This window comes from Rhinoraja longicauda, chromosome 9 (genome assembly GCF_053455715.1).
Source record: "Rhinoraja longicauda isolate Sanriku21f chromosome 9, sRhiLon1.1, whole genome shotgun sequence".
In the NCBI taxonomy this organism is placed as follows: domain Eukaryota; kingdom Metazoa; phylum Chordata; class Chondrichthyes; order Rajiformes; family Arhynchobatidae; genus Rhinoraja; species Rhinoraja longicauda.
The window spans coordinates 34253243-34276780 of NC_135961.1; the positions used below are offsets into that span (position 1 = coordinate 34253243).

General features: G+C 43.9%; 1 protein-coding gene across 1 annotated transcript in view; it reads left to right on the top strand.

Moving 5' to 3' along the window:
* Positions 1-766: 766 nt before the first annotated feature.
* LOC144596956 (alpha-actinin-2-like) overlaps positions 767-23538 on the top strand; it is a 66988-nt gene continuing 44216 nt past the window's right edge. The window contains exon 1 of the mRNA XM_078405853.1: positions 767-976. Coding sequence (XP_078261979.1) covers positions 767-976 — 210 coding nt within the window. The remainder of the gene's footprint in view (positions 977-23538) is intronic.

Genomic DNA, 23538 nt, shown 5'->3' on the forward strand with positions numbered 1-23538 from the left:
ATTGGAATTAACTTTTTAGTCAGTGTTGTTTCAACACCCATCAGCACTCATTAAATCTCGCCACACTTTATTCCTGCAAATATTCCCACCGTTTTGTAATACAAATTAAATGCTGGGCGTAACAGCAGTACCAATGGACGCTACAGCACCTCTACAGTAAGGCAACCCTATGAGATAACTCTATGGGGAGATGCAAATTAACCAAACTCTTGCCACAAGTCCAAATTTGTTTCATGAGATCACAAGAGCAGAATTGGGCCATTCGGCCCATCGAGTCTACTACGCCATTCAATCACGGGTGATCTATATTTCCCCTCTCATCCTATCGAGTCCCTGTAACTTTTAACATATTTGCCTTTCCATCTGCCGGGACAGCTCGGTTTGTATCGCTGCCCTCCCGTGTCCTCTGTGCACTCGATGCAGTAGTGGTCCCCGGGAGCGCGCGTGTCCTTCCCACTTGGCGCCAAGAGCGCGCCCCCCCCCCACCCCCCACCCCCCACACACACGTGCACGCGCTCCGGGGGTGGGGTCGCGCGATGAGGTGGAGTCTGCCCATCCACCCGCCCCGGGTAAGGCGAGTCCAAATAGCAACAGTGTCAACAGCAGCTTGCAACAGTAGCAATAACAGCACAGGGCTACAGCTAGTAACAGTGCAGGGCTGCACCTTACAACAGTAACAATAACAGCGCAGGGTTTAACCGAGCGGGGTTACAGATACCCAGAGGGGTTTTATTATTTGTGCAAGCTGTAAGGAGGTGAAGCCATCATGTTGACCCAGGTAGAAAACCGCAGGGTGACCCAGGTGGAAAACCGCAGGGTGACCCAGGTAGAAAGCCACTCCACGACGCAGATGGAAGAAAGCTTGCAATACAATCACCACAACTACGAGTACGAGCTGCAGGAATACATGCTGCAAGAGGACGATTGGGACAGGGACCTGCTCCTGGACCCTGCCTGGGAACAGCAGCAGAGAAAGGTTGGTCAGCTTTTGTTTGCTTGCAACTCTTGTTACTTGAGGGTAAATGTTACCCGCAGTCTTGCTTCACGTCCCGCTGCAAAAAGACTTGACATCCAGACTGATTGTATCGTGTAGCGCTGAGGGCATTTAGCTCTGTCCAACCTTTGGAATGGATGGAAATAAAAACCGTTGTTCTTTTTTTTTGTGAAGAAGAACAAACGACATATTGTGATGACCAGTTCGATCTCCACCACAAACAGATTATCTGGTCATCATTAGAACGCTGTTAGGGTGAGTTTGTTAGGCTTTTATTGTTTATGATAGTATACACTTCAAAGTAACATTAGTTATATTGTTGCTTTGATAGGGCGTTGTTTTATGTGGTCTTCTATTAAGACATTTACGTAAATACAAATAGAACGCAAACCCAATAAAAATTAATTTTAATAGTCTGCACAAAACAGTTGTACAAAAATGTAAAGTAACCTTCTGGTAAAATATCAATATTATTATCAATAAGAGGGGATCTTATTGAAACATATAAGATTATTAAGGGATTAGACACGATGGAGGCAGGAAACATGTCCCCGATGTTGGGGGAGTCCAGAACCAGGGGCCACAGTTTAAGAATAAGGGGTAGGCCATTTAGAACGGAGATGAGGAAAAACTTTTTCAGTCAGAGAGTTGTAAATCTGTGGAATTCTCTGCCTCAGAAGGCAGTGGAGGCCAATTCTCTGAATACATTCAAGAGTGAGCTAGATAGAGCTCTTAAGGATAGCGGAGTCAGGGGGTATGGGGAGAAGGCAGGAACGGGGTACTGATTGAGAATGATCAGCCATGATCACATTGAATGGCGGCGCTGGCTCGAAGGGCCGAATGGCCTACTCCTGCACCTATTGTCTAATATCTATTAATATATGTATTGTGCAGCACAGTGGTGTAGCTTGTTGAGCCACTGCCAACCAGCGCCAAAGACTCTGATCGATCCTGACCTTGGGTGCTGTCTGTATGGAGTTTGCATGTTCTCCATGACCACATGGGTTTCCTTCGGGTACTTTTGTTTCCTCCCACATTCTAAAGCCGTGCTGATTTGTAGGTTAATTGGCCTTTGTAAAATTGTTCCTAATGTGTAGGGAGTGGATGAGAAACTGGGATAACATGTAACTAGTGTGAACAGGTGATGGATGATCGGCATGGACTCGCTGCGCCGAAGAGTCTGTTTCCATGCTGTTTCAATCAATCAATGTAAAGATCAATATTTGATTGATGTTAGACACAAAAAGCTGGAGTAACTCAGCAGGACAGGCAGCATCTCTCGAGAGAAGGAATGGGTAACGTTTCTCGAGACCCTTCTTGACCTGAAACGTCACCCATTCCTTCTCTCCAAAGATGCTGCCTGTCCTGCTGAGTTACTCCAGCCTTTTGTATCTATCTTTGGTTTAAACCAGCACCTGCAGTTCCTTTCTACACATTTGATTGATGTCGGTCTTGCTCCTCGTTTCTGCCAGGCGTGAGATATGCTGAGAGTTATAACAGCTGATGATGTCTTCTGCCGGAATAGTTGTGGCACCTAATAATAACCAGAGTCTCTACTGTATTATCTCCCCTAATCCATTGTATTAAACCAGAATTACATGCAGCAGTTGCTCCCTAACATGGAGTAACAGAGTCACACATTGTGGAAATGGGCCCTTCCACCCAGCTTGCCCACACTGACCAACATGCCCCATCTACACTAGTCCCACCTGCCTGCTTTTGGCCCATATCCCCCTAAATCTATCGTATCCGTGTATCTGTCCAAATGTTTCTTAAATGTACCAATAGTATCTGCCTCAACCATCTCCTCCAGCAGTTCGTTCCATACACCCACCATTGTGTTTTTTAAAAAAAGTTACCCCTCGGGTTCTTATTGAATCTTTCCTCCCCGCACTTTAAACCCATGTCCTGCGGTTCTCGACCTCTCCTACTCAGGCCAAAAGAGTCTGTGCGCTTACCAGATCTATTCCTCATGAATTTTTAAATCACTCAAAAATAACACCATCATATTTGCTAACCTTTGGAAAGTATTGAATTTAATCCCTACACCCTCCCCTACCGACCCTCCTACTACCCCTCCACTCCACCGCCCCAATCTTCAAATTTCTAAATTCCTCCCTGGCTGGATTTCAATCCACGAGAGAACCGATAAAGGACAGAACAGAGTATTTTCTTGATGGTGAAATAATGCAAGCAATGCAGGTTGAAAGTGCCGTGTGGCATTGGGGAGGTTAAGAGAGGACTAGGTGATCTGTGGTGCACTGGCTCAGTCAGAGCCAGCGGCAAGGGATGTACTCCTGAAGCTTGAATATTTGTAGTACAGTATTACCTGCAGTTCTAGTTGTCCCATTACAGAAAGGTTGCAGAGACTTTGGAGAAGGTGAACAAGAATATTGCCTGGATTAGAGTATATTAGCTATAAGGCGAGGTTGGACAAATTTAAATTGTTTTCTCTGGATTGCCGATGGGCGATGGGAGACCTGACAGCAGTGAATAAAATTGAGGCATAGAGAGGGTAGACAGTCAGAATCTTTTTTCCAGGTGGAAATGTCAAAGACTAGAGGGTACAGCTTTAAAATGAGAGGGGCAAGGTTTAAATGAGATGTATGGAGCACATTTATTTTACACAGAGGGTGGTGAGTGCCTAAAACACACTAGCAGGGGCCAGTGGTGGAGGCAGATAAGATTGTAACATTTAAGAGGCTTTTAGATAGGCACAGATATGTGCAGGAAATGGAGGGGTATGGATCATGTTCAGGCAGATGAGATTAGTTTACCTTGGCATCATGTTCAGCACAGGCATTGTGGGCCAAAATGACTATTCCTGTGCAGTACTTTTCTAGGTTCTAGGTTTTATTTGAAAGGGGTGGATTAGAAGGAAAAGTGGTAGACTTGATTTAGATTAACTACCTGTGTAATATATCTGGGAATGTTTGGTTTAGACAGGTGGATAGACCCAATACACATGACACCTGTACTAATCAAGAATCTGTCAATCTGCACCTTAAAAATACCCAATGACATTGCCTCCACAGCCATCCGTGGCAATGAATTCCACAGATTCACCACCCTTTGACTAAAGAAATTCCTCCTCATCTCCTTTCTAAAGGTACATGCTTTTATTCTGAGGCTGTGACCTCTGGTCCTAGACTCTCCCACTAGTTCAGTTCACCAGTTCTGTTCAGAGATACGGCATGAAAACAGGCCCTTCGGCCCACCGTGTCCATGCCGACCATTAATCACCCATTCACACTAGTTCAATGTTATCCTACTTTTACAATTTACAAAAAGCCAATTAACATACAAAACTGCACATCTTTGATAGACACAAAATGCTGGAGCAACCCAGCAGGTCTAGCAACATCCCCGAAGAAACAGAACAGGCAACATTTTGGGTCAGAACCCTTCTAGTGGAAACATCCTCTTCGCATCCATTCTATCCAGGCCTTTCACTGTTCGGTAAGTTTCAATGAAGTCCCCCCTCATCCTTTTAAACTCCAGCTCCAAGTTATCACTGGAAGTACAATATGTCTGGAATGGAACATTATGTTCTTTTGTCTCCTTTTAAATAAACTGGTGGAACATTTGAGCAGCATCTTTGAAAGGAAAGTACTTTGTCATTTGTCACATTGTTCAGCACCATATCGTAATGTACGGGCATTATAGTGCACCTCTGAAAATCATTTTCATTGAAGTTGCTGAAATCAGATTTCAAAAGTACAATAAATGAATGAATGGTGCTTTATTATCACATGTGACACGTCGCGGTCAAATTCTTTGTTTTGCATACCATACACAAAGTATGCAAAGAGTTGCCATGTAGGGTGCTGACAAAGTTACCATGCAGTCCCCAATGGTCTCTCTTTATTTATGGCACTCCCCTCCCCCATGCCAGGTCCCTCTTTGTTCTCTCAGCAGCGCATCCTCTACAAAATAGAACTGTAAGCATAATCTTTACCTCGGCCTCCAAACTGGTTCTCTTCACTCTGCACTATCTTTTTGTTTTCATCCTTCCCTGATGACCCAAAGTGCAAAAGGCAAAATATGCCTCTAATTATGTGGGTACAGAATCTCTTCAGGGCATAAATGTGTGCTTAGCTCTCAGTCTGAGATGGAGAGTCGTGTTGAAAACTCACATACACCCAATATCTGCTCCCCATTGAACTTCACGCCTGGATTCTGGTGTAAAGCATTAGATAGAGCGGTGGTAGAGTCGGTGCCAGAGACTCTGGTTCGATCCTGATTCAGGGTGCTGTCTGTACGGAATTTCTACGTTCTCCCTGTGACTGCGTGGGTTTTCTCCGGGTGCTCCGGCTTCCTCCCACGCTCCACAGATGTACAGGTTTGTAGGTTAATTGGCTTTGGTAAAATTGTAAATTTTCCCTAGTGTGTCGAATAGTTCTAGTGCATGGGGTGATAGCTTGTTGGCGCGGACTCGGTGAGCTGCTCGGTCTGTTTCCACGCTGTATCTATAAAGTCTAAAGTTGTGTTAAAATCATGCACAGCAATGTCTGTGCTTCATGTCTGGATTCTGGTGAAAAGTCTTCCATGGGCAATGTAACGCAGAGCAAGACCACTTTGCATACGGCAGCTCTTTGAAATATATGTGTAAGAGGGAACTGCAGATGCTGGTTTAAAATGAAGATAGGCACAAAAAGCTGGGGTAACTCAGCGGGACAGGCAGCATCTCTAGAGAGAAGGAATGGGTGATATTTCGAGTCTGAAGAAGGGTCTCGACCCAAAACATCACCCATTCCTTCTCTCAAGAGAGGCTGCCTGTCCTGCTGAGTTACTCCAGCTTTTTGTGTCTATCTTTGAAATATATATAGAAATCCTCCCTGTGACCACGTGGGTTGCTCCGTGTGTTCCAGTTTCCTCCTACACTCCAAAGATGTACAGGTTTGTAGGTTAATTAGCTTCAGTAAGTTGTAAGAAAAATTGTCCCGAGTGTGTGTGTGTAGCTTAGTGTTTGAGGGTGATCGCTGATAAACACTGTGGGCTGAATGGCCTCTTTCTGCACTGTATCTCTAAAGTTATCCAAACAAACCCTTCATTGTTAGTCTTGATTTGTTGCTGCCTGGCTGTGCCCTGCACTTATTAAAACTAACAGATTGCAAATGGTGAAGAGATTCACATCGTAGTGGGACGAAAAGCCAGCTGTAATGATAATTATAGAGTCCCTTTAGTTTGGAAACCATGCACAGGGACCTGAAATGAAAGGATTTGCAAAGTACCATAAATTACTGATGCAGTCATAGGTGCATGCCCATCTCAAGTTCCTGTCGGGCTCAGCGCTGCTCAATAGAGCTAGATGACCTTGCTGCAGTTGTTGTTTGAACACTGATTGGAGAGGAACATGGGAACTAATGAGCCATTAGCAATGAATAACAGGCATTTGCAAAGTATATTGTTTATAATAACATTAAATGGAAGAAGCTTGCAACATTAGAGGAAACTGGGGCACTCGGAGGAAACCCACATGGTCACAGGGAGAACATGCAAGCTCCACAAGGACAGCACACAAGATCAGGATTAAACCCGGGTCTCTGGCATTATGAGGTAGCAGATCTACCAGCTGCATCACTAGATTTCACTGAAGTGTGCACCTTTAACCCCATGAGATATCAAAAGTGTTACCACCATGCAATGTGTAGGAAGGAACTGCAGATGCTGATTTAAACCAAAGATAGACACAAAATGCTGGAGTAACTCAGCATGTTAGGCAGCACCTCTGGATAAAAAGGTTTGGCGACGCTTCGGGTCAGAACCCTTCTTCAGACTCATTGAGTTTTTGTTTATTATCTATTATCTATGGGTTTTGTGTTTACCGGCCTGTTATGCTGTTATGCTCGCCCATTTCGCCCACCAAATGAGGATCTGAAATACCACACTCTGGCCATAAAACTACAAGTTTAGTTTTATTGTTATCAAGTGTACAGAGGCATAGTGAAAAGCTTTTTTGTTGTGTGTATCCAGTCAGCTGAAAGACTTTACATGATTACAATCAAGCCGTTCACAGTGTACAGATAAGGATAAAGGTTATAACATTTAGTGCATGATAAAGTCTGATTAAAGATGGTGTGAAGGTCTCCAATGAGGTAGATGGGAGGACCATTCTCGAGTTGGTGAGAGGACGGTTCAGTTAACTGATAGCTAAGCTGGGAAGAATCTGGAGGTATGTGTTTTCACACTTCTGTCCCTATTGCCAGATGCGAGAGAGGAGAAGAGGGAGTGACCGGGATGAGACTGCACTCTGGTTACTCCCTCTTCTCCCCTCTCCCATCAGGCAAAAGGTACAGAAGTGTGAATACGCACACCTGCAGATTTGGGGACTGTTTCTTCCCAACTGTTATCTGAATCATCCTACCACAACCAGAGCACAGATCACAAAGATCTCTCCAGAGATCTGAACTACTATCTACCTCTTTGATGACCCTCAGACTATCCTTGAATGGACTTGCTGCTTTACCTTGCACTAAACGTTATCCCCTTATCACTGTAAATGGATTGATTGTAATCATGTATTGTTTTTCTGCTGACTGGTTAGCACGCAACAAAATGCTTTTCACTGTACCTTAGTACATGTGACAATAAACTAAACGGAACTGAACTGATCCTTGATTGTGCTGGTGGCCTTGCCAAGACAGCGTGAAATGTAGATGGAGTCAATGGAAGGGAAGTTGGGTTGTGTGATGGTCTGAGCTGCATCCACAACTCTCTGCAATTTCTTGCAGTCTTGGAGGGAGCTGTTCCCAAACCATGCTGTGACGCACCCAGATAAAATAGTTTGTACGGCGCATCAGTAGAAGTTGGTGTGAGTTGTTGGGGACATGCCGAATGGTCTTTCTTTTTTTTGCAGCAGTTTTGTGGGTTACATGGGTCACCAGCCACTTGACTTTGAGCTTTCCCAGTTTGTGTTCACATTTAGCACCACACCCCAGCAAGCACTGAACAGTTAGGTGGCCTATGAGATTTCTTTCAGTATCTAATATGTGGGTAAGTTGTGTGTGGAGAAATGGATCCTTACTGTCCCTTTAAAAAAAAAAAAAAAAAAAAAAAAAAAGTCTGCTTTATACTCCCAAGTCCAGCTGATGTATTTCATCACAGCTGTAGGTTTTGTACGTATCCTGAGCATCCAAAATAGGAACTGATTGTATTTCCCGGGAATGCAGGGATGAAATATTGCAAAAATGCGATCTGCCAGCCGGGGTTTTAGAACTTGTTGCCTGAAAGCTTTGTAAGTATCACAAGCTAAAATACTGATCGTAGATGTCACCACCTGCAAGACTGTAAACTGGATGCTTGCATTCTATAACCACTGTGTTACTTCATGACTGGGTGAAAGAATGTTCTGCTGGTTTTCCTCGAAGTGTAACTGAGCATTGTTTGGCGGAGTGCCTTTTGACTCCATACATATCCTTGACATTTTAATAATCAGAATTGGTTGATAATTTTAGGAACAATGGTCATGCCTTATTTTAAAAAGGTTAGTGTTGACTATGTAGACTCTGCAGACGCTGGGTTTCCAAAAAAAAGGACGACGTGCCGGAATAATTCAGTGGGTCAGGCAGCGTCTCTGCAGAACATCGATAGGTGACGTTTCAGATCGGGACACTTCTTCAAACGGATTGTGGTGGAAGGGTGGGGGGGAGGGGGTAGAGAAAGCTGGAAGAGAGGAGGGGCTGGACAAAGCCCAGTGAGTGATAGGTGGAAATAGGTGAGAGGGAGGTTTTTGATAGGCAGATAGTTGGACAAAGGCTAGAGGTGAAAAGACAAAAGGTGTGCGATAAAGATAGAAGAGGTATGAATTGAGAAACCAGAGGAAGGAATATGGGTGAAAGCAGAGGGGGAAGGAGAGAAATGGGTATGAATCCAGGTCGGGCACAGAAGAGAGGAAGGAGGGTTCCGATCTGAAGCCCCACCTGTCTATGTTCTTCAGAGATGCTGCCTAACCTGCTGAGTTACTTCAGCACTTTGATAGAGGCCTATCTAAAGAGTGTGCATGGATCAATTCACTTTAGTAAAGTGCAAACAGTTCCATTTTCAGGGACAAGAGGTTGAAACAAAGAACTGCAGAAGCTGGTTAATACACAAAAGGACACAAATGCCGGAGTAACTCAGCGGGTCAGGTAGCATCTCTGGACAAGTGGCGTTTCAGGTCGAGACCGTTCTTCAGACTGATTGCACGGGTGGAAAGAAGAAAGTTGGAAAAGTGTAGCGAGACAAATTGTGGCAGGTAGTGGTGAACGCAGGCAAGGGAGGGTTTATGATAGGTAAAGGGTTGGAACGAAGGCCAGAGATAAGAGCAGATGGTGTGAAATAGGTTTGAAGAGTTGCGGATTGAAGCAGGAAAGTAGCAGTGGGGGGGGGGGTTGGTTGAGGGGAGAAATAGGTGGAGGTTCAGGTGGGGCACAGGGGAACAGGTGAGGGAAGGGGGGGGTAAGAAAGGGAGTTGCGAGGGAGAAGAGGAGGTAATTTTAATTTCAAGACGCATCTAGACAGGTAATTGAAAGAGCAGGGCAAAGAGGAATATGGAGTTCATGCAGTTACGTGGATGAGTATAGATAGGCATGATGGTTGGCATAGCCATGAGCCAAGGGTCTATTTTGACACTATCTGATTCTGAGAACCTTTTCATTCAGGGTGCACCTCTGAGAACATTGGTTTAATGGTTGTACATGGCAAATGGTGCCGGGTTATCATGTTAGGGTTTAATTTACCCTAGTGTAGATGGGGCATTGTGGTCAGCATGGGCAGGTTGGACTGAAGGGCCGGTTTCTGTGCTGTATGATTCTATGGTTATAGAACAATAGCATAGAGTCATACAGCACAGAAACAGGCCCTTCGGCCCAACTTGCCCATGCTGACCAAGATGCCCCATCTACACTTGTCCCACCTGCCTGCATTTGGCCCATATCCCTCTAAACCTATCCTATCCATGTACCTAAACAAATGTCTGATAAATATAGCTATCTTTTACATGCACTAAAATGAATGATTGGATGCAGATTGCAACAGGCCTTTACCAGCAAAGTCAAATGAGTAACAGCAAATGAACACTTAATCTTATACCATTTCATACATCTGTGCGAAATCAACCGGGATTATGAAATTGTGTTATGAAAAATAGCTTTCTCTTCTCACTTTGATTATACCAGTTGTGAAATACGTGGTTGTTTTAGCTTTGCAGTTAATTGCACGAGTACATTTCTTTATCTCACCTGCCCTTGACGAATCCATGTGTTCTCCAGGTACTTTCCAATAGGGCCTGTTAATTTTTTTTCTCCATTAGGGGTCTTGGAGATGGAGCGTGAAGGGGGAGCATTGGTGATGATATTGAGAATCACAAGTTGCTGCATCAGAAACCCTGCATAAATGGTTTAAAAAATAGAGGATTAAACCTCCTGCTCTATCTGTTGCCTTTGGATATACAAATCAGATTGGAAACAGAGTCATACATCATGGAAACAGGCCCGGTGGACGAATTTGCCAACACCGACCAACATGTCCCAACTGCACTAGTCCCACCTGCCTGCGTTTGGCCCATATCCCTCTAAGCCTATCCTGTCCATGTGCTTGTCTAAATATGTCTTAAACGTTGCGATCATACCTGCCTCAACTACCTCCTCCAGCAGCTCGTTCTATATACCCACTGCTCTTAGTGTAAAAATGAAAGTTACCCCTCGGGCTCCTGTTAAATCTTCCCCCCCCCCCCCCCCTCACCTTAAACATGTCCTCTGCTTCTCGATTCCCAGCACTCTAGGCAAGAGACTTTGTGTGTTTGTGTCTACCCGATCTATTTCTCTCATGATTTTGTACACTTCTATAAGGTCACTCCTCGTCCTCCTGTGCTCGAAGGAATAGAATCCTAGCCTGCTCGTCCACTTCCTATAGCTCAGGCCCTCAAGTCCTGGCAGGATATTGTTGATTCTGAGGGCAGTGGAAAAGGAGATTGTTAGGATGGGAAATTGCAAATCTTAATCTATTAACAAAGAAGTATGGTGCATGGTTAAGTTAGGATTGCATGTGATTTTTGTTTGTGGTAGTGGAATTTCCTACATGTATGTATGTAGTGGATGTATGCCCACATCCTTTGCATTTCCAAGCAACATGGTGTCCTGGCTTGAAAGGTACTATTAATGAAGCCATGCTACCTGAGAATATGTATCCAATGCTCCAGCCTATATTTGCTTGTCAGGTCCTAGTCCACCACTGATATTCCAGTAAGTGGTGGTCCGGCATCTCCTTTAATCTGGACAAAATTACTCGAGCGCACTTGAAATCTCCACCCCAGATATTTCCCCGCCCCCCCACCCCCAAATCTGGCACTGAGGCGGCCAATCTCAACCTCATCTGGAGTTCCACGGCTGATCGGCGGGTTGAATATGCCCCCCTGAGGCCAGGGTTCTGGAACTCCAGCTGGGCCAGTGCCTGCAGATTTGTTCTCGTAACCAACCTCCGAGGCTGACTTTGCAAGTCCGTATCTTGGTCCCCCGGTGGCCTTGGCGCACTGGTCCCATACCGTTGGACTCCTCTCGGAGGCTGTGACCTCTGGTCCGGCAAAACAGATCATCCAGAAAGGCTCTGGAACCAAGGGTGCCGGAAAATCGATGGTGGACTTGTATTGGTGTAGAGTAAAGTAATGAAGTCTTTAATTTTGGATCATTGAGGCTCGTGACCATCAAACCTGAGGAGTACAATGAGATTTTTCTAATTTTAGTTTAATTTAGGAATGCAGCGCGGAAACAGGCTATTCGGCCCACCGAGTCCAAGCTGACCAGCGATTCCCCGCACAATAATACTGTCACCCTGATCACTCTGTGGTGGGCCTGCCTCGACTGAGGGTGTCTTGTGATAAAAGGCCGAAACACCCAGTGACGTTGAGGTACACAACTGAAGATGTGTCTGAATGGTAGCAACATCACCTAGTGGTCACCCCCAAGAACAACACCAGTCAATTGTAGTGCAAACCTTAGGGATTGTAACATCTAGTCCTACTAATCAATCACACACACACCAGGGGCAATTTACAATTTTACCAAAGCCAATTCACCGACAAACCTGTACGTCTTTGGAGTGTGGGAGGAAACCAGAGAACCAGGTGAAAACCCACATGGTCACAGGACAACATATAAACTCCCTAAAGACAACACCTGTGGTCAGGATGGAACCAGGGTCTCTGGCATTGTAAGGCAGCAACTCTACCACTGCGCCACCATGCCACCCTGATCCTCGCGTATACTTCTGATAATAAATGGAATAAAACAAATTAGGAGATGTGCACTTCCAGGGAATGCGCATGTAAGCAGCAAGGTTTTGGAGGTTTGCAGTTGTTGCACATAGCAGTTGCCCTTAGGATACTGAAGATAGATCACAATGCTGATTGCCGATGGAGGGTCACGCTTGAGTATGCGTATTGGTAATTGTTGCATCAAGTTGACATTGTTAATATGATCTGCATAAACTTCATCTGGTAAGAGGCAGGACTGTCTGTTTCAAAGCCCAAATTCAAGTTGGCTGTAGCTTGCACATTGGCACTGTGGTTGGAATGTGCTGCCCTACTTTGTTAAATTGGTCTTCCCCCTGTTCTTGCACAATTGGGAAGCTCAATGGGTATCCCACATTTCTGGTATACTTCAACAAATCAATCAACAGATTTCATTTCATACGGCTTGGTTTTGGTTTGGTATAGGTTTAGTGATACTGCATGAATACTGGTCCATCAACCCACCAAGTAAGCACCAACCAGCAGTCTATCCTACACACTCGGGACAATTTACAGAAGCTAATTAATCTACAAACCTGCAGGTCTTTGGGATGTCCGAGGTTACCGGAGTACCCGGAGAAAACCAACACGGTCTCAGGTAGAATGTACAAACTCCTGACCGACAACACCAGTAGTCAGGATCGAACCCAGGTCTCTGGCATTGTAAGGCAGCAACTCTACCGCTGCGCCACTCTGCCACCCCAAAACCTCCGCCATACTTCTTGGATACAAATTGGTGACTAGTACCGTGGTGCCACAGTGTTTATTTACTTTGGTGTTCATAGCACTGCATATCTTTCTCATTTCCCCTGGTTCTTTCGGTTATTCTGAACAACTTTGTCTCTTGGCATCTTAGTTTAGGTTAGGTATACGGCGAGGAAACGGGCCCATTGGCTCTCTGAGTCTGCGCTCACCAACGATCACCCTGTACACTAACACTATCCTACACAATAGGGACAATTTACAATCTTTACTGAAGCCAATAAACCTATAAACCTGTACGTCTTTGGAGTGTGGGAGGAAACTGGAGCACCTGGAGAAAACGGTTACGGGGAGAAAGTACAAACTCCGTACAGACAGCACCCGTAGTCAGGATTGAACCCGTGCTTCCCTCCAGAGGTATCTTTAGAGGTAAATCTATCCAAGTGCAGGATGACACTTTTAACCAGACCTTTCTACACTTACCCAACATGTAGATTATCAGGTGCTGCTTAAATCACACATTTAATTGTACTAAATACGTCTGTGGCAGGATTGAACTGAGGATGATTACAGTAAGCAACTAAATGGGCAGCTTGCAAAGCAATGAGAAACATGATGCCAGCTGTCAGTATCTTGAGTTGGAGTCACAACTGTTTGCTCTGGTGTTCTCATTCTCTGAAAAATGTGTTCTCCTTTGTAACAGTGAAGGTGAAACCCAAGGACTTTCCAGTATGCCCATTCCTGAGCCTCGTTAATGTTGCATGTCACCAACTTTGTACTCTTCTCATTCATGGGATTGCTGAGCAGTCTATTCACCGTCCTACATTTATTTATCTGTTCATGTCCTTTGTCTTCTCTTTATAATATTTTATGATGCCAAGAGTTAACATTTGTTGATGAGTCTGGAAATGTAGCAAGCTTACAACATTAAGGCTTATTCTGTGGCCTGGTGTTCCAATGTAAAATTAAATGATTAATTTCAATAAACATTTTAAAGCTAATGAATCATAAAACAGAAATGAACATGAAGCCTTCATCTCATTTTAGTTTAGTTTATTATTATTGTAATGTGAAAAGCTTTTGTTTGCATGCTATCCAGTCAAAGAAAATACTAAACACGATTACAATCAAATCGTCCACATTGCACATAAAAATGGATAAAGGGTAATACATTTTGTGCAAAGATTTTACATTGAAGTCCATTAAAGTTGAATTATAGATAGTTCAAAGGACTCCAATGAAGTAGATGGGTGGTCAGGGTCACACGCTAGCTAATGAGAGGACGGTTCAGCTGCCTGGTAACAGCTGTGAAGAAGCTGTCCCTGAATCTGGAGGTATGTGTAGGAAGGAACTGCAAATGCTGGTTGAAACAGAATCTGGAGGTATGTGTTTTCAAACTTCTGTCCCTCTTGCCTGATGGGAGAGGGGAGAAGATGGAGTGACCGGTATGAGACTGGCCCTTGATTATGCGTTTTGAGGCAGCGTGAAGTGTAGATGGAGTCGATGGATGGTTTGTGTGATGGTCTGGGCTGTGTCGAGTTACCACACCATTCTGCTTTCAAAAAATGATTATATTGTCCCATCCCGTTCATTCTTTCTTCTCATTGCTCCCGCCCGGCAGAAGGCACAGAAGGTTGATGGTCTGAGCTACGTCCGCAACTCTACAACTTCCTGTGACCTTGGATGGATCTGTTCTTGGATGGTCCTGTTCCTGATATGATATTATAGAACTGTCATGGTCCTAGTCTGATCCTCAGTCCCACTCTGCATTCTAAATCCTTACTGTAAGAAGATGGGAGACAAAGAGCAGGTAGCTAATTGACAAGGCAAACATGAATGCAATGGGTTGAGTTCAATCTCCCTACTCCTGGGATATTAGGGTCAGAGTCATACAGCATGGAGCCAGGCCCTTCATTCCAACTTGCTCACACTGACCAACATTCCCCATCTACACACATCCCACCTGCCTGCACTTGGCTCATAACTCTCTAAACCTATCTATCTATGTACTTGTCCAATTGCCTCTTAACCATTGTGATAGTACCTGCTTCAACTACCTCCTCTAAGCTCGTTTCATACACCCTCTACCTTTTGTGTAAAAAAAAATCTGTAAAGAGTGTCTTGAATGTTTAATTTTCATACGCACCGACAATGGATCCATAGATTTTTTTACTTGCAGCAGCGTAACAGGTGAGGGAGGGTGATTGGTAGAAAGTCCAGTGGTCCTTTATTGTCATGTGTTCCTAAATGTAATGAAATCTTTGCATATCGTTAGTTCAATGACATACCTGCTATACATTAGGCATAATCATACTAAGTATAAGAGTGTAAGAGAGTAGACTATATGGAGACCATATACAAGAGTCGCCACATTTTGGAATCCATTGTACTCTTCAAAAGAAGGGTGGAGATAGTAACAAAAGCTAGAGGTGAAAGGAAGGCAAAAGGGTGTCAGATAAGAAAGAGGAGGAGTGAAATGTGAAGCCCTAAGGACATATAGGTGAGGTAAAAGGGAGATGGGGGAAGGAGGGTGCAGAACTGAAGATGGGAAAGGAACAGGGTAACAATGATTGCCTATACAAATAAGTGTGGGGGAAAGTGGTTTTAATCCCCCGAGCCCATCTCCCACCTCTTTGCCACCCATCTACCAATCACCTCCCCCTCACCTGCATCTACCTATTGCTTGCCGAGCTTTGCCCCACCCCTATCTCACTTTGCCGGCTCCTCGCCTTCCACCTCTCCCCCCCCCCCCCGGTCCCTGTACCCCTACTTCTCTCTTCCCTCCCCCAACTCTACAGTTGAACTTTGTTTTTTTGCTAAAGCTTTTAGCAGTCTCTGGTGTCGCCACAGTGGAAGATAAATGTTTGTGTGGACTGATGATGATGAATGAATGGCTTGCTTCTGTTTCTGTGTTGCATGTCATAAGGTCATAAGTGACAGGAGCAGAATTAGGCCATTCGGCCCGTGAAGTCCACTCCGCCATTCAATCGTGGCTGATCTAAAGTGATCATAAAAGTGCAAGAAGAGAACATCTTGTTTTTCATTTAAATCACTTTTTTTCTCCTTGCTTCAAGCTAATGCTTAAGGATGCATTGTCCGTAAAGTTTAACATTAGCTCTTTTGAAGTGTTAAAAGAAGAGAAAGATCATAAATTATAGGTGCTGAATTAAGCCATTCGGCCCATCAATTCTACTCTGCCATTCAATCATGGCTGATCTATCTTGCCCTCTCAACCCCATTCTCCTGCCTTCTCCACAGAACCCCTGACACCCGTACTACCCAAGCATGTTGTAATCTTTTATAAAAGGTTAACTCATCACCACCATCATCACATCAAGGACAACTGGAATTTGCCATAACAGTATAACAGTATAACAGAACTTTATTGTCATTCGGTATAAATACCGAACGAAATTTCAGCAGTCACCTCGACTTACGATGGGGTTACGTTCCGATAAACCCATCTTAAATTGAAAATATCGTAAGTCGAAAATGCATTTAATACACCTGATCACATGGTTGGAAACGAGCTGCGGCTCGCTGCCGTTGCCCAGCTTTTCCACCATCGCAAAGTCAAAATATCTTGTCGAAGCATCGTAAGTCGAGGAGCATCTGTATTGCTTGCCTCATGTGATTAGGATAGATGTATGGCTGCATATTGCATTTTAATAGCAGTATTAGATTGTACGAGGGATATGTCAACAGAGTTTAAGGATTCATCCAATAAAAATAACAAGGCTGTTCCTTTAATTTTCTTTAGATTTTAGAGATACATCGAGTCCGTGCTGACCAGCGATCAACACTAAAACTATCCTTCACTCTCGGGATAATTTTACACTTACTAAAGCCAATTAACCTACAAACCTGCCATCTTTGGAGTATGGGTGGAAACTGGAGCACCAGGAGAAACCCACAGAGTGAACTTGCATTCTCCACATAGATAGCACCCATAGTCAGGCTCGAACACGGGTCTCTGATGCTGTAAGGCAGCAAAGCTACCACTGTGCCACTGTGTCAAACTTTAAGTTTATTAATGGTAGAAAATTCAATGGTACTTTATTGTCATGTGTACCTAAGTGTTGTGATATTTTTGTATATAGTTCAGTGACATGGATTTAAGGTGAAGGGGAAAAGAGTTAATAGGATTCTGAGAGGTAACCTTTTCACACAAAGGATGGTGTGTGTATGGAAGAAGCTGTGGCTATCCCGATGTTTAAGAAGCAGTTAGACAGGTACATGGATAGGACAGGTTTGGAGGAATATGGACCAAACGCAGGCAAGTGGGACTAGTGTAGCTGGGAGATGTTAGCCAGTGTGGGCAAGTTGGGCTGAAGGGCCTGTTTCCACACTGTATCAGTGTGTCACTATGACATCACATTTAATTACAGCCTTTGTAGATTGATGAAAAATAGCATTTTTGCTTAAATCAATTTTAGATTTTTCTTATCTTTGTTCAAGTGAAAAGCTTTCTTTCTCAGCCACTGAATAATTTCTCATATATCCAAAAGCAAGGCAACCCGAGTAATTCTTTTTTTGGGGGTTAATTATGTTAATATTTATGTTAATATTATACCTTGGTCGTGTTTTTTTTAGATTGTTTTTTTAAATTAAAAGGCCACATGTTTAAACGGATTAATCAATTGTGCTTTGTGAAAATGTATATACCTTAATCTTAAAATACATCAACATTTAAACCTTTGGCATTAAATGTCTGTCCTCTCCTTATTGACTTGTAACTAACTCAAATTTCTTAGAAATATCATTTATTCTGCAAGCTTCTTGTTCTGCTTTCAAACGATATTTATGGAGTGAAGTTGACTAATTCCACATCTTGCCTGTGTTGTCTGCATGTGCCCAAGAGTGGATGATTTTGGAAATATTTTATTGGAGATGTGGCGTCAAAACAGGCCCACCAGTCCTCACCGATTAGCGATCATCATGTACACTAACACTATCTTATCTGGATTGAACCTGGGTCGCTGGTGCTGTAAGGCAATGACTACCACTGCACCACAGTGCAGCACTTTGTTGTTTTTGTTTTGTCTGATAGTGAGAAGAGTTGGGCTCTCAACACTGATTCCTTCTGGATGTCACCATTTACATGCATCCAGACCATCAAACATCCAGGAACCATTTTTCTCTGTTGTTTCTATTGACTACTTCATGTGGCAATGTTGCATCAGTTCAATTGGGTATTGCACTATAGTAAAGTAGGACTCCATTGTATTTACTGGTTTTCATCTTCTATTACTGTGGTACATTTCTCATTACTTAAAAGACCCAATACCAAAGTCTGAAGAAGGGTCAGAAAGATCACCCATGCTTTTTCTCCAGAGATGCTGCCTGACCTGCTGAGTTACTCCAGGTAATCTTTCATTTCACTGCACATTTATGTGTATGTGACAAATAAATTGACTATTGACTCTTTGGATCTATCACCAAATACAACATATCTCTTTATTGAGAACTTTAGACTTTGCAGACTTTAGAGATACCACGCGGAAACAGGTCCAGCCCACCGAGTCTGCGCCGACCAGCGATCACCCCATACACTAACATTATCCTACACACTAGGGGCAATTTACAATTTTACTGAAGCCGATTAACTTGCAAACCCGTACATCTCTCGAGTGTGGAAGGAAACCAGAGCACCCACTCGGTCACAGGGAGAACGTATAAGCTCCTTGCAACCAGCACCCGTAGTCAGGTTTGGACTCGGGACTCTGTTGCTGTTAGGCAGCAACTCTACTGCTGCGCTAATTGCTGCTGCAAAGAGTGGCACAGTGACACAGCTGTAGAGTTGCTGCCTCACGTCGCCAGAGACCCAGGTTTGTTTCTCAATACGGATGATGTTTATACGTTCTACTTGTGACCGTGTGCGTTTCATCCGGGTGCTCCGGTTTCCTCCCACATTCCTACGACGTGCAGGTTTGTAGGTTAATTTGCTTCTGTTAATTGTCCCTAGTCTGTAGGATAGAAACAGTGTATGGATAATCACTGGTCAACGCAAACTCGGTCTCCACATATTTCCGCACTATGTCTAAAACTAAAAGTAAGAATTTCATTATTCCATTTTGGTACGTGTACTATTATAGACTCTTGACATTAAGAGATCAGTATCAGTTCAATTGTGACAGGGGAAGATTTTTTTTAATCAAAAACATTTAAAAAAATGTAATTAATTCATAGATAAATTTAGCATGGCAGCCAAGACCCACCGTTTTGGTAATGTGTAATCATAAATGGGAATTTGGAAGCTTTGCCATTGACGTGGGCATTGTGATATTTCAGTCACTAAAACACTTCAGAGAACAGACATTGCTGAACGTTTGAAGTTTGTCAGGCAGAATTCTGACAGTTGACCAATGTTGATGTGAGTTGGGATCAAGTTGCCACCAGTTGTCAGAGCTTGCATTTGACATTTGTCAAACTCGCTGTGTCCTATCGTACAATAATCTGTTTCCATTATAGTACATTGTAATTTAAAAGTAGGGACAGAGTGCTTTATAATGAGATGCCTTGTAACATAATAGATGATGTATGGGACATTTTGAACAAAGCAGTGTAAAATGAGTTAATAAAAAGGAACTGCAGATGCTGGTTTATGCCAAACATAGGCACAAAGTGCTGGAGTAACTCAGCAGGTCAGGCAGCATTTCTGGAGAAAATGGATTGTTGACGTTCTGCACTACTGTTGTCTCACTGAGAGCTTCCCTTCAGATATTGGCTTGGTCATGTAAGCAAGGTTTCCATGAAGTACCTGAAGGAATCAAATATTTTAACAATAGTTTCTTGTGCACTGAAGTTGGCTGTTTTTATAAAATAATAGTTTCTTTTAATTTACCTGAAATTAAAATCCACATCTATCATTGGCAAGATGTGAGCTTGAGTCTCTGAATCCAAAAGCCCAGATATCTGGCTACTGGACTTATTAACCACTATATTTTTTAGTTCATTCCATCCAATTGAATGAAATAAAGGAAAAACGTGGAGTCTTCTGACCTTGAACATGGAGTTTGGATAACCTCCCGTACACAGCAGTTAGCAGCAGGCTGAAATGTCACGGAGATCAGCATCCCGAAATGATCCAGAAGCCAGGAATCTGAGACTGTCCATGACCTTAATTCCACTGGCAGAGTAATCCAGCCTGTGTTAGGGGTCACACATTCCAACAAACACTGTCTTGATGTGGCCAGCCCGTCTATGTTTGTGAACGCTGGGTGGATAAAATCTTGGGTGCTGAGCACTTGTGTGTCATCTCCCACTTGATCTCCACAATTGTCTGTGCTGCCCCTGACACATGGAGTCATGGAATTGGGCCCATTGGCCCAACATTTCCATGTGCTGACCAGGATGCCCCATCTACACTAGTCCCACCTGCCCGAGTTTGGGACAAGTCATGGAATCAGTAATGGAATTCAGCCTTTCGACCCAACTTGCTCATGTTGACCAAGATGCCCTGTCTACACTAGTCTCACCTTCCCTCTAAACCTTTTCTATCTATGCACCTATCCCAATGTCTTTTAAATGTTGTTATGGTACCTGCCTCAATCACCTCCTCAGGCTGCTCATTCCAGATACCCACCGCCCTGTGTGGAAAAAGTTTCCCCTCGGGTTCCTATTAAATCTTTCCCCTCTCACCTTGAACCAATGCCCACTGGTTTTTGATACCCCTACTTTGGGTAAAAGACTCTGCGTTCACCTTATCTATTCCCTTCATGATTTTGTACTCCTCTATAAGATCACCCCTCATCCTCCTGCGCTCCATGGAATAAAGTCCTAGCCTATCCAACATCTCCCTGTAGCTCAAGCTCTCGAGTTCAGGCACAATCCTCATAAATCTTATCTGCGCTCTTTCTAGCCTAACAACATTCGTCCTCTAGCAGCGTGACCAAACCTGAACGCAATATTCCAAATGCGGCCTCACCAATGTTGGATGAGTTTGGGGTCCCCACATTGACCGCATCAGCTATCTCAGAACCCACACATTTGTAATGGAGGAGCCATTCTTCATCATGTGACCCTACCAAAGAAGATAATGTCTATTTGCATCAATTCTCAACCAGTCTATTTCTTCAATTATCCCTTCAATAGTTTTTTTCACATTCTACCATCAATCTTTTCATCATTTAATCACTCCTCCAACCTATCACTGGTTGTGCATATTAAAGGTGATGGATGGGCTGTTAATTGAGCAGCCCAGACCATCACACTAACCAACCTCCCATTGACTCCATCTACACTCTATGCTGCCTCGGCTAAACCACCATTATAATCAACGACAGAGAAACATAGAAAATAGGTACAGGAGTAGGCCATTCGGCCCTTCGAGCCAGCACCACCATTCAATATGATCATGATCATGGCTGATCATCCAAAATCGACACCCCATTCCTGATTTTTTCCCCATATCCCTTGATTCCTTTAGCCCTAAGAGCTTCTCCCTCTTCCATCAGGCAAGAGGCACAGAAGTGTGAAAACACACACCTCGAGATTCGGAGGTATTTATTCACAAAGTGCTGGGGTAACTCAGCAGGTCAGGCAGCATCTCAGGAGAGAAGGAATGGGTGATGTTTCGGGTCGAGACCCTTCTTCAGACTGATGTCAAGGGGGGCGGGACAAAAGAAGGATATAGGTGGAGACAGGAAGACAGTGGGAGATCTGGGAAGGGGGAGGGGAAGAGAGGGACAGAGGAACTATCTAAAGTTGGAGAAGTCAATGTTCATACCACTGGGCTGCAAGCTGCCCAGGCGAAATATGAGGTGCTGTTCCTCCAATTTCCGGTGGGCCTCGCTATGGCACTGGAGGAGGCCCATGACAGAAAGGTCAGACTGGGAATGGGAGGGGGAGTTGAAGTGCTCAGCCACCGGGCGATCAAGTTGGTTAAGGCGGACTGAGCGAAGGTGTTGGGTGAAGCGATCGCCGAGCCTGCGTTTGGTTTCGCCGATGTAAAGAAGTTGACATCTAGAGCAGCGGATGCAATCGATGAGGTTGGAGGAGGTGCAGGTGAACCTCTGTCTCACCTGGAAAGACTGAGCACTTCAACTCCCTTTCTGTACAAAATTACTTTATTGGGCCCTTTGGCCCAACATGCCCACCCCGACCAACATGTCCCAGCTACACAAGTCCCAACTGCCTGTGTTTGACCCATATCCCTCTAAACCTATCTTATCCATGTATCTGTCTAAATCCATCCTCTTTGATCAAAATCTGCAAGGTATGAAGGGCAAGGCATAGTAAGAACCTGAGGGGTTGCTTTTCATTCAGAGTTTGGTGGAGATATGGAATGAGCTGCCAGAGGAGGTAGTTGAAGCATGTACTATAACTGTATTTAAAATACACTTGGACAGGTACATGAATAGGATATTAGAGCAATATGGGCAAAGGCAGGCAAATGGAACTAGTTTAGAAGGGGCATCTTGGTTGGCATGGACAAGTTGGGCCGAAGGTCCTGTTTCCGTGCTGTATGACTCAAAGACGTTTATAATAAAATATAGAATCTAGTTTAGTTTAGTTTAGAGATACAGCACGGAAACTGGCCATTTGGCCCACCAACGATCCCCTTACACTAGCACTAACCTACCTACACACTCGGGACAATTTACAATTGTTATCAAAGGCAAATAACGTACAAACCTGTACGTCTTTGGAGTGTGGGAGGAAACCGGAACTCCCAGAGAAAACCCACGCAGTCATGGGGAGGATGTACAACCCCTGAAAGGACAGCACCCATAGTCAGGATCGAACCTGGCGCTGGAAGGCAGTAACTCTACCACAGTGCCGCCCCACCGACAGGTTTTCTTCCAGCTCAGTTAACTGGTGAAATGCACAGGTTTCCACTGGACATACCAATAATGGGGAGGAGAACGATACCATTTTATCCAAAATTGGTGTTTGTTAAATGTTAAGGTTCGGAGTAGTTGAAACATTGAGGAGTGTGGACAGAGAAGTAAAACTTGATGAGGACGGCTTATATTTAAAACTGGTGAAATGAAACAAACTTTTTAGGAAGCATAACTGCTTTTGAAGATTGTTTTGCTGATGAGTAATTTTTAGTTTGCATCCTGTTTTGAATTAACTTTTCAAGTTTCTGCGCAAAAATCATTCCAGTTCCCAATCGTCCGAGCCCAAAATATTGAACTACCCACAGCACGTTGTAATCACAAAGTCATTCTGGGTCATTCCAATCTCTCCTTTATAAGTTGGTGTCAAGCATAATTAGCATTGATTGTCATACAGTGTGGAAGCAGGCCTTTTGGCCCACGCCGACCAGCATGCCACTTTAACACTAGTCCCATTTGTCCGTGTTTGTCCCATATCCCTCAAACCCATCCTATTCATGCACCTGTACAAATGTTTTTAAGTGTTGTGATAGTACCTGCCTCAACTACCTCCCCTGGCAGTTTGTTCCATATACCCACCACCTTTGTGCAACAAAAGAAAATGCCCCTCCGGTTCCAATAAAATCTTTTTCCCTCACCTTAAACCTATTTCCTCTGGTTCTTAATTCCCCCATTCTGGGTAAAGGGCTCTGTGCATTTACTCTATCTATTCCTCTCATGATCTTGAACACCAC